The sequence below is a fragment of the Buteo buteo genome, chromosome 4, assembly GCF_964188355.1.
Source record: "Buteo buteo chromosome 4, bButBut1.hap1.1, whole genome shotgun sequence".
NCBI classification, from domain to species: Eukaryota; Metazoa; Chordata; class Aves; order Accipitriformes; family Accipitridae; genus Buteo; species Buteo buteo.
In genome coordinates, this window is record NC_134174.1 from 403,997 (window position 1) to 420,375 (window position 16,379).

General features: G+C 46.6%; 1 protein-coding gene across 1 annotated transcript in view; it reads left to right on the plus strand.

Annotated features, from left to right (window-relative positions):
- The window catches only part of SHANK3 (SH3 and multiple ankyrin repeat domains 3), a 385,152-nt gene that overhangs the window by 232,711 nt on the left and 136,062 nt on the right, over positions 1–16,379 (plus strand). Inside the window, exon 14 of the mRNA XM_075024471.1 lies at positions 6,337–6,450. Within this exon, the coding sequence (XP_074880572.1) occupies positions 6,337–6,450 (114 nt within the window). The remainder of the gene's footprint in view (positions 1–6,336; positions 6,451–16,379) is intronic.

Genomic DNA, 16,379 nt, shown 5'->3' on the forward strand with positions numbered 1-16,379 from the left:
AGCAAAGAAAAATGGGAGCTTCATGAGGAACAGAGGTAGTAGGATCAAACTAAAGAGTTCTGCTGTCCAAGCCACCTGTGACGTTGCTAGCCCATGTAAAAGGCATATCTTGGTAGCTTCTAGAGTCCTGTCAAGTTGGAGACCTACTTTGTGCTGTGCAACAGAGAAGAGGCAGGACCAGATCCTGGAACTCCAGGTTGTAGAGTCAAACAGTAGAACAGCTGGCAATGCAAATATGGGGTGCAAAGAGGTGGTCTTAAAGAGCTGACACTGCTGAGCTGATTCTATATGTAAGCTTTAAGGGTTAAATTGGATTGAAATGAATGGAATGAACACAAGGGAAAAAACATGGTCTTTGGTTAGGACAACTGCCTCGTCATTTGCAGCTGGCTGGCTTCCATAAGCATCATTTCAGTAGGGAATTTTCCACAAGACCTGAAGGATGCTACAGTGGATTCTCCAAGGGAGAAGTTTGCAGGTACAGTGGAGTGTGTAGGAGGCAGCATAAACTGGTCTGGAAGACATGTCTGGAGATGAGAAAGGGCTGGGGGAAAGTAGGGACTGGTCTGTGGTAGAACAGCAGTGGAAGGTGGATTTGTGCCTCAAAGGGGAAGGTAGGAATGTCTGCATTTGGTACAAGAGTAGAGAGGGAGCCAGCAAGAGCACCCTCAGGAGTGGTTGAGAGAAAGCCAAGATGATTTCAGCAGCTGCTGAGGTGCTTTTACTTTGGGGTCCTGTAGCAGCAGGTTAAAGGATCCTTGCAGGCAAGCACAACTCGAGAACGTGGCAGTCACTTGGGCTTCTTTGTGCAGGCCATGGAGCAAACAACGGTATAGCACAACACTGGGAAATGGCCGTGGGACTTGACTGGCCAGGGCCTGGGATCAAGAGTTGATTAGCTATAAATTCCTTCATTAAAGAATTTTTTTCCCCAGTATATCTTGTTTGTTAATTTCTTCAAAGCATATTTAAGCATCTCATGAGCGCATCCCAACATGATTCGGTATACGCCTCATTACCATGTTTATAGCTATTGAAATTACCAGTGACCTTCAGAGCTGATGGTTGTGTGTATGACTCGCCCAGCTTGTATCAATGATTCGTAGTCCTCGGTAGACCGTTTATTTCTCTTCTCCTGTCAGCGCCGGCTTTTTCTTGGCTGCTGTGGTATTGCCCACTCAGTCTAAGGCCCCCACGGGAGAGGAGGGCTGTCACAGGTGAGTTCTAAGCCTGGCGCTGAAGGAGAAGGGCCTGACTTTGCAGAAGAAAACGAAACAGGCTTTTGGAGTGACTTGTCAGGAGAGACTGCTGAGAGATGGCATCCACGTGTCAAGTCAGGCCCTGTTGAAGTCCAGCTGAATCCAAGCTGCTGCTTTGAGTGCTGTCCTTTTGGTCTGCCAGGCATGAATTGCTGTAGCTTCAGAGCTCCTTGGCACCCATCTGCTCCTCTCCCTGCCAGCCCAAAGCTCATGCTCTCTGTACCTCATTTCTGAAGAAGTTGTGTGTTTATACAGCAAGAAAAGTTTGAGTGAACTGACTGAGACTGAGGTACCTACCTTCTTCACCTCAGCCTGCACTGGTAAGACCAGCCTTCAGCAATCCCAGGTCCCTGAGACCAGTGGGATAGCACATGGCAAGGTAGGCATACCCTCAGTGGAGGAGGATCAGGTTAGGGAACATTCAAACAAACTGGACATAGGCGAGTCCATGGGCCTGATGAGATGTACCACTGAGTGCTGAAGGAGTGGGCTGATGGCTTTGTCAGGTCACTCTTGATTACCTTTGAAAGGTCGTGGTGGCCAGGAGAGGTTCCTGATGACTGGAAGAAAGCAAATGTCACTCTTGTCTTCAAGAAGGGCAAGGAAGAGTGTGGGGAACTGCAGGCTGTCAGTCTCACCTTGATCCCTGGGAAGGTGATGGAGCAACTAACCCTGGAAACCATTTCCAAACATGTGAAGGGCAAGATGGTGATTGGGAGTAGCCAGCCTAGATTTGTGAAGGGGAAATCCCACTTAAGCAAGCCGACAGCCTTCTACAGCGAGGTGACTAGCTTGTTGGATGAGGGGAGAGCAGTGGATGTTGTTAATGTTGACTTAAGCAAGGTTTTTATGTTGTCTCCTGTAACATCCTCAGAGACAAACTGGTGAAATGTGGGCAACTTTAAATTTTTCCTTTCGTTAGAATAGACTCAGTTTGCTGTTACTTAAAATCGGTGTTCAGCTTGATGCCAGACAGGCTGAAACTTCAGTCCTTCCAATCCTCCAGAAGTAGCAAATCTTAAAAAGGATTACTATGTGATTGAAGAGCCAAGCATAACAATACAAGAACAGAAGGCTCTGGAGAGCTGCATGAGCTCTGTTCCACAGAGGGCTGGTTTGGAAGTTGGAAATACAAAGTACTAGAAGAGGAAAATTTTCCATTGGGAAGTGTTAGCAGAGCTTCTAAAGCATGGACGAGAGCAGTGGAAATAAGCTACGGGATTTGGGTCTATTCCAAGTTGTGACAACATCATAACCTTTGGACAGCAGGAGCATTTGCATCTCAAGAAAAGATCTAGAGAAGAGACTGAAATGAGTCTCCTGTTTGGCTTGTAAATCAGGCTGGCTTGCTTGTTTGTTTTTCCCTTGCTTCCTATAGGACTAATGCCTAGATATAGGCAATCATGAAGTTCCTCTTCTTTGGGGAATTTGCTTTGGTTGGCATGGAGCAGTGCTTAATTTATTAGTAACTCTGGTGTTTGGATTTAGCTATGAATGACACATGGGCACTATTGTGGTGGGTGCAGGGATAAATCTGACAATGCTGTCTGTGAAGCATTGGGAGGGAGCTGAATTGGAAAGGTAGCAGCACATGGTAGAGTGTGGATGTGTCTGTGCCTTCTGCCAGTCAGGGTATCAAATACCATAGTAATTCAGGTGTTTATTTGTTAACTGATTGGGAAAAAAAAAAGAAAAAAAAAAAAAAAGAAAGAGTTGTCCACTCAGTTACCAGCAATAGAAGTCCCAGCCTGGCAGTAGGACTGTGGTCCATGTTGGGGGTAAGGCATGCTGCCATGTGCGTAATCGCACGCTCTTTTTTCCTGAGCTGAAAGTCCCGTATATCTGCCAACTGGGAGTTAAGCCTTATGTTGTATTCCCACCACTGGCACTTGTCTGCCTTACCTTGGAAGGACAGCTTTCCCTTCCAGCCCTGCATGTTGCTTGGGGTGGGTGGTGAACATCCAGGAGCAGCAGGAGTGAGTTTCCCAGAGGTGTTGGCCTCAATGGACGTACCAAGAGCACAAGGACTCCTGTGTGGTCAGGGCTGCTGCTATTTTGGATCAAAACAGGAAAAGAGAAAAGAAACCATTTTCCTCAGAGGTCTTTGACTTGGAAGGCACCACTGCACTAATGAAGAGAGCTAATTACACAGTGATTTGTGTAGAGATTACCAGCTGGGGCAGAAAGCAGTGCAGCTAACACGCATGAAGCCTGAATGCTGAAGAAGGTGCAGGGAGGGATGCTGGGGGGTGGTGGAGGACTGCAGGATGATGCAGAGGTGACAGGCAGCAGTCTAGTCATTTGAGCGCCGTGCTTCTGCCTCCCCCCTGCCTCCCCATGCTGCGGTGAAGCAGAGACATCCAGGAGAGAGGAGTCAAGCATGCTAGCCTCCACGGCCCTTTATGGCCTTCAGGACAGATGCCTCACCATGTTTCAGCTGTAGGAGGAAGTGTCTTCATGGGGAGGTAATCTGAGAGGATGGCTTTTTGGGACTGGGGGCTTACCCTTTCAAACCAGGCATTTTTGTGCTTTCTGCAGAGTGCCCAGCCCATTCTGAGGTGATAGGTAAAAAAGTGAGGAGTGTTGGAATACTGGGAGTTGTGCAGAATCCTTGTGCTATGGTGAAGATGAGCAATAATTGCTGTTTGTGTGGCTCTGACAGCACGCACAGCCATAGGATATTTGCATAGCCGTGTGGTGTAAATATTATTATCAAAGAGTTTATCTCGAGCGCTGTTCCTACTGAGGATCGAAGATCTCGTTGCTGGGGATCATGTCGTACCAGTGGTCTCATTTGCTTGGTGGTTTCTTGCATCTGGTGCTGAATAACTACTGATCAGCTCTGTTCCTTCTGCCTGGTTGCAGTGTAGCCTTAGGAGAACAAGACAGTAAGGTTTCCCCATGCTTGCTGGTTGCCTCATCACTGTCAGACTGTTGCCAAAGGGCCTTTTCGGTAATCAGCCACAGGAGGCTCCTCATCTTTTATGGGGGCCTGCCTGATGGTTGGAGGGAGCATCCAGCAGCCTCCAAGGTCACTGCCTTTGTGCTGGGTCACGTCCCGAGACTTGCCTGCAAACCTGCGGTCTCTGCCTCTGGGAGAAGTGGCTCTTTCTTTAACTGTCACATTCACTTGAGTATGTTTCAGATCGTAGGCAAGCTTAAAATGAAGATGAAGTTTCTGCTATCAAAGCCACAAGGTTAAGTCACGATTACAAAGTTGGAGAAACAGCTATAGGAAAAAAGCGTAAGATAAGATTATGCAAGTTTAAAATAGGCATGATGTCAGCCTTCTCCTTCACCAGTTGTCCAGGGATTTGTTGGGAGCTTAAGAATCCAGTTTAGTGTCCCCTCTCTGTACCAAGGGGTTTTATAATGGCTCCTGAAGTTTCAAAACAAGTCCCAAGGAACCCCACATCTCTGTGATAATGAAGGGGATCTCTTGATGTGGTGGGCTTGTTTTTAAGAACTTGTTATCCAGATAATGTTGAGGGAATACTTTTGAGATTGTTGACAGCAGGGCCCCCAGAATGCTGATTCTTCCATTTATTTTTTGTCTGGATGTCAAATGAATTGATGTTAAAAATGCTACACCATTATATTTTTCAAAGGATGTATCAAAAGCTTACCACTTTGGGGTGATGTGCAGCAGTTTCTCTTGATCTGTAGCATTTTGTAGATTACATCGAACACATTAATTCACAATCTGTTCAAGAGACCACTGTGTTACAAAGGGTTAGGAAAGTGTTGTGAGCCACATTAACCTGAAAACATATGTAACTGCTCTCCTTCTCTGCTTCCTTGGATCAGGATGGTGCAATTAATTTGCCTTGTAAGTGCTTGAATTCAAGTGAGAGGTGCGCATCAGCCATTTTCTGGATAAAACAGGGGTAATATCCAGGCACTCTGGATATAATATATAAATGGGGAATATCCAGAAAGATTTCATAATGATTCTCACCTCCCTTTTTTCTCTCTTGCACTGTTGCTCTGGGAATGGCAGTTGTTTTCTCTGAGGCCATAGGAAATGTAATGGTCATATCTGATGCATTTTTAAATGTCCCAAAACAATCCAGATCTTTCATGCAGAGCCTGCTAGCATAAGGTGTGGGGGATCCAGTTGCAGGGAACTAGAAGATGACAGCTGACATCAAACGTTCATTTGCGGGCAATGGTTTTCATAGCAGAAACCTCAAACTGTTTTGTAACTTCGAACTGTGCTGGCTAGTCTGCTTTGGACTCCAGTTCATCCTTCAGGTGTAATCAGAAGTGCTGGTTTTGTCTGTAGCTCTTCAGTAGTTTGTATCCTGGCTACCTGAAAACCATCTTTTTCAGCTGGCACTTGGTGAGGAGTTGAAGCTGATAGTTCCCTGGTTTAATGAGGATGCTCCTGATATGATTCTCTGTTAAAATCTCCTTGACTCTGAATTCATTTAATCTTCAGAGCACATTTCAAGACTTCCTTTCTGTTTCTCTAACCTTTGAGCAAGTAAAAACAAGGCTTAATGGGTTGGGAGAATTTTGCTGTGACAGTGAAGTACCTTCCTGTTTGCTGTGTCATTTAGAGTGAAACAGCTCTTGGTTTTTTGAACACAGGCCAGTCAGGACACCCCAGCACTCAGAGTGACTTGTGTTGTCACCTTGGCCGATTTCTTTCCCTCTCTGCACCTCATTTTCCTTATGGGGCTGTTACTTCTCTGTTGATCTGAGGATGTCAGAAGTTGCAGTAGGTAGCATGTTTCCGGGAAATGGTTTTACCAAAGCCTATGTTATGTCTGGGTCCCCCATTAACAATCCTTCTTACAAAGATGGATGCTACCAGTTTGGTTTCATTTTCGCAGCAGATGGTTGCATGAAGGCCATTGTCTACACTGTCTCTCTTCTGGATGTGGGTGAAAGAAGCTTTTGAAGGCTTCTTGAGGTGCTTTCTTCCTCCAGACGACACCTGACCCCAGACAAATTTTCTGTGCTCTGCCCTTTTGTCTTTCCACTGTGTTAACACTGTATGATGGTCATTCCGGCCTTCCCTTTTTCTGGGTGCCCTGCTCATTCTCACATACCTGTTTGTTTCTTCCCACAGTGCTGAGTATTGGCGAAGGTGGCTTTTGGGAAGGAACCGTGAAAGGAAGGACTGGCTGGTTCCCGGCAGAATGTGTTGAGGAGGTGCAGATGCGACAGTATGATCCACGGCAAGGTAAGCTGTTTTCTTAGGTCTGAGTGTCTCTCAGCAGATGCACTGGACAGCCCTGGAAATTCAGAAGTACTAATTTTAAATTTCTAGCAGTATCTGAGTTTGCCCATTCTCTGCAATGGGTGATGGATGCATCTGAAGAATTATATCTCAAGGTGTTGGTTTATGTTACTGAGTGCATTACCATCCAGTAGTACACACGCTGATCCATGGTAAGTGTGTGGTACTGTTGTGAGGAGAGCAATCATTGGTCCCTTTTGCGGAGATTGCTGCAGTGGCAGGGTATTCTGCAGGCAACAGTGAGTGATGAAGCAAGAGAGCGTGACTGTTGATCTGAACCTCCAATCCCACATTACATTTTAGGAGACTTCCAAAGAAAACAGTAATTTGCATGCGTTTGTTCTAGTCCAACAGAAAATATTAAAAATGGCTGTGACTCAGCCCTGGCATTCCTGACCCTCAGTCTCCAGTACCAGTCACCACCTAACAGGAATTTGCTGTTCCTGGAGAACAGTGGTGTCAGGAGGAGCTGTGGATTGCGTGCACCAAACAGTACAGTGTTCTTGGAGGTCACTGTGACTTAATGGGTCTCCTGCTGTTGTGGGGTATATCCGCACAGCTTACCCCTTGTCACTGACAGCTGCCTGGGCAGCGTTCCTCTCCCAGCCTGAGGACTGGGTGGGAAGCACTTCTGATAGGCCTGAACTTGTCCCAGTGGAAAGCAACTGAAGAGAACATCTGGATTTTTATTTTTTTTTGTTTCCAGTGTATTACTTAAGAGAGAAGTAGCCCTGATTTGACAGATTCAGTGAAGTTCACTTTACATATTAAATGAGCTTTAAAATTCACACAGGTGGATTCTGGTAAGTGAGAGTTAAACCTTGATTGTGAAGTTGGAAACAAAGTTGTAGAAGAGAAAAGAAAATCAATAAAATATATTTCTCTGTTTTGCACAGCAACTAGTTTTAACTAGTTTCTGGAAGCCTGAACCCACTTATAAAGTCTTGTCTTTTCTCTAATCCCAGTCCTTCCTGAGAGTTTTAAATGTATATGGTTTTGCACCCTTAGGCATCTCCTTACAGGATGCTTGGGTTCCATAAGTGAGCCACTAGCTCTGTGTCTGCTGTGATGAGTATGTGGCAGGTCACATGTGCTCTGGGACACTTGCATGTCAGTTCAGTGTGGATGAAATATTAGGTGCCTTTGGGACCTGGTCTTGTGGCCATGGAGGGTGTAGTGGCAGTGGAACTCCACTGGTAGCAGCATGAACCTGCACACTGCAGGATCTAATCAGCAAAGCTTTTCTCCCCCTGCCTCTGAATTGGTTCAGCTGTTAGCTCTCCAGTCTGCAGTTCCAGATTGTGTTCCCAATGCTCATTTGTATTCTTCCTTCAAATTATCTTTGTATGTGCTTCATCTTACTGCGCTGGTCACCCCTGCCTTTCCACTATCCTGGCCAGCGAAGGCTCCTGTCTGAGCGTGGTGTTGTGAACTCAGCTGTACTCTGGGCTCATTAGAAGTGAAACAAATGTATTTCTGTTGTGCTGATGGGAAACAATTGATGACAGTGAAGACTTGAATGGGATATTGCCCCTTTTTCGGGGTGATTAGATCTGATGAGATGGGACTTCCACTGAGAAGGTTCCACCTTCCTCCCTCTGATGCTGCTTTGGAGCTGTACTCTGGAGCCATTTGAGTGTGCAGGGGCTGTTTGCCCTGTCCTTTTGTGATGCTAAATAAAAAAGAGAATAGACTAATTGATGTGGTTTATAAGCCTTTCCTGTATCCAGGAGTTCATGTTTGCTGGATACCTTCTTGGAGAATGTTACATGTTTGGGTTAAATTGAAGTTGTGTAGTGAAATGTGAAAAACAGATGGAGCTTAGATACTGAAGTTGGAGCAGAGGTATGAGCGTTTTCCTCCAGTTGTCCATACTGTTTAGTTGTTGGCATGTCCCGTAGTGTGGTTTTGGCTTTTGCCGACTTTTACTGCTCCAGACAAAGCTCGGGCACAGTTTTCAGGTACAGATTGTTTGCAGAAGGTAGTTTGGATAAGACCATGATGTTTATGCACAGAAGAAAGTTTAGCTGTATGGACATGATGTTGCTCTGCCACTTCTCATCAAGATCAAAGAAAGGCAAGTGTCTACCTTCTGAGTTTAAGTATAGCCTAACAGCTGATTGGCCTGTGCACTGGTGAAAAGGGTTTGGTCTGACTGTACTTTGCTGGGGAACAAAGCCACATCAGACTTGCAGACATCTCCAACTGTGTTTATTGATTGAGGAAAGTAGCAGGGTTGCATGGCAGATACCTGACTAGACTCTTGTTGGAACAGATTGCAGATGACTGTGACAAGGATGAGAGCAGATCAGGAAATTCATTGTGATCTTCATTGAAATTCAGAGAGAGCAAATTTCAGGGTTGACATTTTGGAGACAGTATTAGGATGTTCCTTTAACCTGCATGTATTTTCATGCTTTGAGGGAAAAGGGCATGAGCTGCATATTGATCAACCTAAATGAGCCAAGTTCTTCTCTAAGGGTGCCTCTGGGTCAGCACTTCCCTCCCAGGTCCCAGTTCTTAGACACTGCAGTGCTTGTTGACTCTGAAGGAAGATGTCCTGTTGCCCACCTCTGTTACAGGCCCCAAGGCAGAAACTTAAGTTTCTCACTTCCCAGTGAGGGTCTCCTTAAATATCTCCTGTCCGTGGAACTGAAATCCTTTGGAGCCTAAATAGAGTTTCTTTGGTAAATAACTCAAACCTTCTGTATGTTCTAAATTTATTTCTTCTGGCCCTACTGAGTTGGAGAACTCTGCTTTTGCCCATCTTCCCATAGAGTTGATCCTTCTTCTATCATCCTGACATCCCGAGAGGAGATCCCAGTTCTAGTTATCGATCCCATCACTTCATTACACACTTTTATTCCTCTCTGCACCTCCTTTAACACCATACCCTATATCCTACTGAAAGTGGTGTGACATTTCTATTGGATTCAGGGAATTAATCTTTTTGTGCCTTCCATGTGGCTGAAACAGGCCTTGTCATTCTGCCAATAGAGGATCAAGCTCATCAAGTGGTCCTCCCAGCTGTCGGTAGTCTGAGATCTGTGGGTGTAAGAACCTGCATGCAAACACCAGCCAGTCAAATCTCCTTGTCTCCAGATCCACGACGAGATGATGGTGTGTAGACCTGCCTTTGGGCAGTGGGAGTGCCTCCCCTTGGATCTCAAGGTGCAGCAGTGATTCTGCACAGGAATGTCTCTGCCTCCTTGAGCGGAGGCACTGGTGGAACTTCAGACCGGTGGGACTGCACTCCCACTCCTGCTTGTCAAGCAGCCACCTGGAGCTTCATTCATGCTTGCAGAGGTGCTGTGGAGAGTCACCTGGGTATGTGACCAGGTACCATGGGTGGGCAGCACTTGTACCTGAGAGACTGCAGTTCTGTCTCCAAGTGATGTAGGAAGATGGTCTTTCACAGTGTGTATGCGTGTAGGGCTCTGAGTAAAATGAAACAGAAAAAGAGGTGGTTTGTCAGTGAGTGTTTTTCAGCATGTCCAGCCCATATGTATGTCTGCCTCCCATTCTCCTTCCTCTCCTCCTCAGCATGTCCCCAAGGACCATGTAGTTCAGGGTTTAGAGAGTACCAGGTCACTGAGCGTGAGCTACCTGACGTGCATTATCAACAAGGGAAGAAGGCACATGCCCCTGTGGCTTGTGCTGGAGCTAAAGCCCTTTGCCTGGGGTGGTGTTGCCCCAGGCACACGTGAGTTGTGGTTCCCATTGCTGGTAAGTCACCTGCTATTCAGCTACTGAAAGCGTTCAGAGAAGGAGCGCTTGGTCAAGGGACTCTACCCAAACATCTGGTCCCTCAGAAATCAAAGTGGCTTCAAACCAAGAAATTATTTGGATAGGCTGCTATCTGCATGGCTAGTTTTAGTACAAGAGGAGGAAAATCAGACAGACATTGACATATCTTTGCCTAAAGGAGCACAAAAGAGGAGGCAGGTGGACAGGTGAAAGCAACAGCAAAGCAGGCAGACTGCTTTGAGAAGAGGCTGTCTTCTCTGCTGATTGAAGTGATGGTGGCCAGTGAGATAAGGCTGAGGTATTTGGAATAGAAATGCCAGCTCATGAGTGCAGAGGGGAAGATGCTGAGCCAAGTGATTTGGTCGGTCCAACAGCTGTTAATGGGTGAGAAGAGGCCAGAGCGGCATGTCTGTGCTTTAAGGAAAGGTAAAGGTAAGGGTAAAACTGAGGGTAGGAGGTGTGTGTGATGCATGAGTGTGTGTGCAGAAACAGAGAGATAGGACAAAAACATATACCTTTACATTGCTTTGGACAATGATAGTGTAAGATATCCTGGTAATAAGGATAGAGTCTAGATTTTTGTATTTAATAAAGAAGAAAAATGTAGTGAAGTAAATGGAATCGACTGTCTTCAGTGTGTTAAAATAGAGGTGGAATTTTGAGGGACTTTTTTCAGTCAAAGCTACAAAAACCTGCCCTAATATGTATTCCTGGCAAAAGAGAAATCTTGCAGGTAGGGAATCCAAATATGATTGTCCCCAGGCCTCTAGGAATAATCAAAGCTCTCAAAGAACAAAGTCTAGGATTCATCTGCAAAAAAAAGTCTGTATCGGGGGATCTGAAAACATAAATGTAAGAGCAACTTGCCAAAAACTCGGCTGAGCTAGACCTTGAGAATGTTAAGAGGAGTAATAGTAGATTCTTCAGCTGTACAAATAAAAGAGTAAGGAAAGAGGATATAGAACTATTAAGCAATAGGAATGAGATAAGATCAAAGCTAATTAGATAAAGGTCCAAATCTACCAGAACAGTTCCCTGTCAAAACAGGCACGATGTTGGATGGATGGACTGTGGCAGGACTGATACTGCCAGCTGGGGAGAACAGTATCAGGGCCCTGAGGACACTCATATGTCTTAATGTCCCTGACCAGCTTCACCTGGGGTCTCCTCCCACACCGCTGGTCCCAGGCGCTCTATTTAAGCTGCGGCTTTCAGTCCCTGCCTGAACCGTGTTGGAGGAGTCCCTGTCTCCAGTCATAGTCATGCCCATGGCTGGCCGTGGGCCCTCTTGATCCAAATCCTGACCCATGGGCTGATTTCTCAGCTTGACCTCAGACCTGCCTCATGCGCAGTGATCATTAGATCTGGCCTTAAGCCCAACCTCCACATAAGCTTCATGGCTTGTCTTGAGACCTACCCTATTGCTGTGCAGGGCCTTATGAGCTGGACTCCTGGTTGGACCTGGCCACCATCTCTGGGTCTGTCCTGCTGGCCTTGCTCGAGTCATGGCCAGCAAGGCCCCTGCCCTGCCGGCTGTGGGGTCTCCTGGGTTCCTGGCCCACCTCCCTCTGGGGGCAGCCCTGCCCTTCCAGCCGCCAACAAACAAATGACACCAGCCTGCTGAAAAAAATAATAGGGAAAATTACTGGTACATTAGCAAAGATTTCAATGAGGTAATGATGAACGAACCTTGTGTGTAGGAGCGCTCTGGGCAAGCCCGGTTAAGGTGCTCTTGAGTTCACAAGGATAAAAGTCGTTAAAACAGATTTTGAAGGAAGCAAGAGATGGAGGAAGATGGGAAAATGGGTAGGACAGAACGGTGTTTATCCAGGAATGTTTTTGTGCTAAAGGAGATTGATTGACTGTGTTGGCTAAGGAAATGCCGTTGTTCCAGTTTGCTTGGATTTCAGGACAGTGTCATGTGGGAAATTATTAGTAAAGTTGGAGGAAATGTGGGGGAACACTGGAAATTTGTCATCTGTCACTAGCTGATTAACAATTTCACCTGATAAATGCTTTCACTAATAGCTGTGGCCAAAAGTAAACTGAAATGTACTGCTAATGTTTCCTTGTGACGTCTTATGAGGTGAGAACATTTCACTTCCAGAGCTGGATGAGTTGGCATAACAGAAATAGCATGAAATTCAGTAAGATAAAATATAGGATCTTGCACTTAACAGAAAATCTTCTCGGTGGTAACACGCTAACATTTTACTTCTTGAAACAACAAGAGGAGGCATATTAGTGGTTCAGGAGATGACTGTAGCATCATGTGTCTGCGAACAAGGCAGATGTGAGCCTGGGATGTCTCGTACAAGGCATTTCCAGCGTGTGGGAGGTGTTAGTGCTACAGCACAAGGAGCTGTTAACATCTGATCTGGAATTGATTGTCATTCTGATCACTGTCTGCAGGAAACTGGATTCACATCGGTCTTGTTCTCCTTGTGTCCACATGCTTGCTGTTGGGAGCTGTGCTGCTCTAATAAGAGAAATTCAAAGTGTGGACAGCCTCCGTGTGCTTGGTGAGGAACCGAAGCCTCAACGGTGGGATCCCTTCTTGGATGGGCATTGAGTAGCGGCTTGTAGGGCTATAACTCTGTACATGCTAAGCTTGCACACACAAATCTCAGTAATATCATTAGGGAGTATTTGCAAAATATGGAATTAAATATGAGTATTCATTTTTCAGGACCTAGTTTGTCAATTGTTGGACAACTTTCTGCTCAAGTTGGCACTGGAATGCCTGTGCCTCCGCTTTGAACACAACTCATTCTTGCTTTGGGTTAGTTACAGAGTAGTCGTGAGTCTGTGGTCCAGGGAAATGCTGGGAGAAGGACCTGCAGCTTTGATTAAAATTGCAGAGGAACATTTGGTAACTGTAGTTAAGACAAAATAACTGTTTGGGATAGGTTGCAGGCACTGTAAAACGTGCATTTACGTATTACACCTTGAAATGTGGCAGTCCTGTGGTAATGTCAGTGTCCAATTTGGGCTCATTTCACCCTGAGCTATCATGTCTCTCTCCCCTGACCTTCACTCCCTTGTGTTTTTCAGAATTACCTTTTGTGGCAGACCCTGACTGTCTCTCCCACCTGATTTCAGTGGTGGAACAGACCTCACCTGCTGTACAGAGCATGCTAATCTCTCAGGAAGTGACACCCAGAAATTAAAGGACAAGTTTGGGTGTGTGAAGCAGAATGTGCTAAATGCTTCGATGCATATGTGCAAGCAGCCTGTTGTCACAGTAACTCGTCCGTGGACTGAGAGAAGGTGTGAGAACGGAGCATAAGCTCCCCCGTGCACTGCAAGCCTGGAACCCGGCCTTGGTAGAAATCCAAGACTGTTGGGTATCACCTTGCTACTATTTGCCTCTTGCAAGTAGTGTTTGTTTGGAGAGATGCTGTACCGTCTCCTCTAGGAAACATTCTGTGCTGTTTATCTGCTTCCATGTACAAGTCTGCCTTAGCAGAGAGAAATGTAGGGAAGCTCTTTGCAAACTCAATTAGGCTGCATCTGAACTGGTGGGCTCAAGAGCACTTGCAGACATGGGGTCTGGGTTTTCCTGCAGCTGCTTCCCCACCGTTCAGGGACGTACAGCTCTCTCCTCCCTTGGAAGCAGCAGAGACCTGGGATGCTGTGGCAGTGCCCCGGTTCAGACGGTTACAGGGCCAGGAGGTAGGCGCGCTGCAGACAGGCCAGCTCTCCGGGGCAGGGCTTCTCGAAGCATGGGCAGGACTTCGGCACTGGGAGACGAAGGGACCCAGCCATGCAGACCGGGAAGGCGCCGATGCCGGCTGTGGTTGGGACTGGAGAGCATGTTGTGGGAGGCTGGGACCGACTAAGATCTATGGCTAATCCTGGGTGTGCAATAACTGTGGCACAAGTATCTTCTTTAACGGATTTTTTCCTTTTTATCTTGCTTTGATTCCTCTGGAAGCATGTGGGAGTCAGTGGCATCCAGGGAACTGTTCGTTTTGCATGGCAGAGATCTCTCCTTACTGCTCCTTGTCTGCCCATTTATTTGTGGCAAGATGTCCAGTTTTCCATCGTCATAGCATTTAAATTACTAATACGTGAAACCATGTTAACTGAGTTCCTAGTGGACTTAGTCTCTGACATTTCATCTTTTTCTGAGAAAAGGAGAACAATTTTAAGGGTGGAATACACCCCCCTCATATGACGGGCATGTATTTAGTTACTTCCTTGGTACTTGCGGGTAGCAGTGGAGGTGGTGGAAGTGTTACTGCATCTTCCCATTGTGGAAAGGCTTTCTGAAGAAAGAATTAGAAACTTGAACCACCATTTGATCAAGAAATGAGTTTCTTGTGTAAGAAATATTTCAAAATTGTAATAACAATTGTTGGGTACTTCACATTATTTACAAGTCTAATAGTGAGAGCATCTTGTTGGCTGGGCCTGTCCCCTCACTGTCTCTCCTAGTGGCCAGCATGGATATTGGAGGAGCAGATGGTATAACAACAGGATTTTAAAAAAATGACTAGCATCACTGTTCCTGAATCATCCATTCCCGTGTTGTGTAAGAGAGTCAGAAGTATTTTCCAGCCTGGTACATCAGAGGCACCAGAACACATCACCACTGAGGAGGATGAAGTGTTGGTGTGCATGCTCGGCCCCAGTGGTCTGAACCCAGACCACATCGTGCAGAGCCCAGCCTGAGCCCCGCTTCCTTTGGAGAGCAGGGCTGTTTCTGTCCTGGCTGCTTGGGCTCAGGACCGGAGGCTGCAGAAGTCGTTGGCTGTTTCTTTTGGTAGAGGGCACTGTTGTTCTTCACTCATCTCTGATGCCAACCTCAGGTGATGTAAATGCGTAGGTTGCAGAGGAGGAGGATTGTGGAGGATTTTGGTACCGTAGTGAAATACAGCTCTCTCATTTCCTGCAGTGAATTGATCGTCTCCCTCCTGGAGGTCTGCACCAGCCTTTGGGGAGGTCGGCTTGTTTTGTTATGGTACCCATTTTATAACTTTACCTCTGTGTGTCCTGCATGTGAAGGCACAGGTTATCTATTCCACCTTCTTGTTTTGTTTTCTTGGTATGTTATGGAGTCTACCTTGACCAATGGTGATCCTCCTCTGGAGAACTCTATCCTAAAGTGAGACTGGGGTGGTATTGAACTAATGGGGGATATAGCCTCATCCACAGGGAGACTGAATGGTGTGTAGAGCGATGGCATGGAGTTGTAGTCCTGCAGCCAAGATGCTGTTGATGTCCCCTGTGGCCATTTGGATGGGTTGGGTCTTGCTGGTTGTAGGTGTTCACATGTAGCAACCATGTACCTTGTTGTAATTTAGCAATCATTGCTTTTTACAAATACCTTGATTTTTCAAGAAAGACTGTGATAGAAGTGGAAGTACAGACAGCAGGAAAGGAAAAAATTCAGTCAGCTCAACTTCCCAGGGCTGGAAAGGAGAAGCCCTGCCTGAGCAGCGAGCACCAAGTCTGAACACTGCGGCTTTTCTGAGCGGGCTCTTTGAGAGTCCCTGCATGGGGGGAAGGAGTTCCTAAGGAGGCATTTGCCTTGGCGCAGCAGGTTGGGAGTCAAAGCAGCACAAGCCCAGCCTCAGGAGCTGGAACACCATCCCGAGAGCCCCTGTCCGAAGGAAGGTCCTTCTTTCACTTTTCCAGCTCTTCAATGTGGCGTTGCAGAACAATCAGTGAGAAGACGGACATGCAAACGCTCCACTGCAGCTGCACTGGGAGCGGATCTGCACCTCAGTGCTGCATGATGACCGCCTGCACTTGGTGACAAGCTCAGAGTTGGCTTTCTCGGAGGATACTGAGGGACAGCTCACACACCAGATGCAGCTGGGGAGCAGCGCAAGTGCTGCAAACTGCCCTGCTGTGACTCCCTGCGTTTCACCTTCTGACTTTGAGTTCAGTCCCCCCTTTAGTCCGTACACTTAACAATCCTGGGGAGAGACTTCGGCATGAACTGAGCTGGAACCCTTCTTGGCCTGCTGCCTACCAAGTCATCGTGCGTGACCCAGCCAGCGTGCACTCCGTACTCAGACTTCGCCCAGGTAGACAGGCAACCTGAAGAAAGCTCCGAGCTTGGGACAGGAGGAGCAAGGGAAGCAGAGGAGCAAAAGCATGGAATGACCAGCATG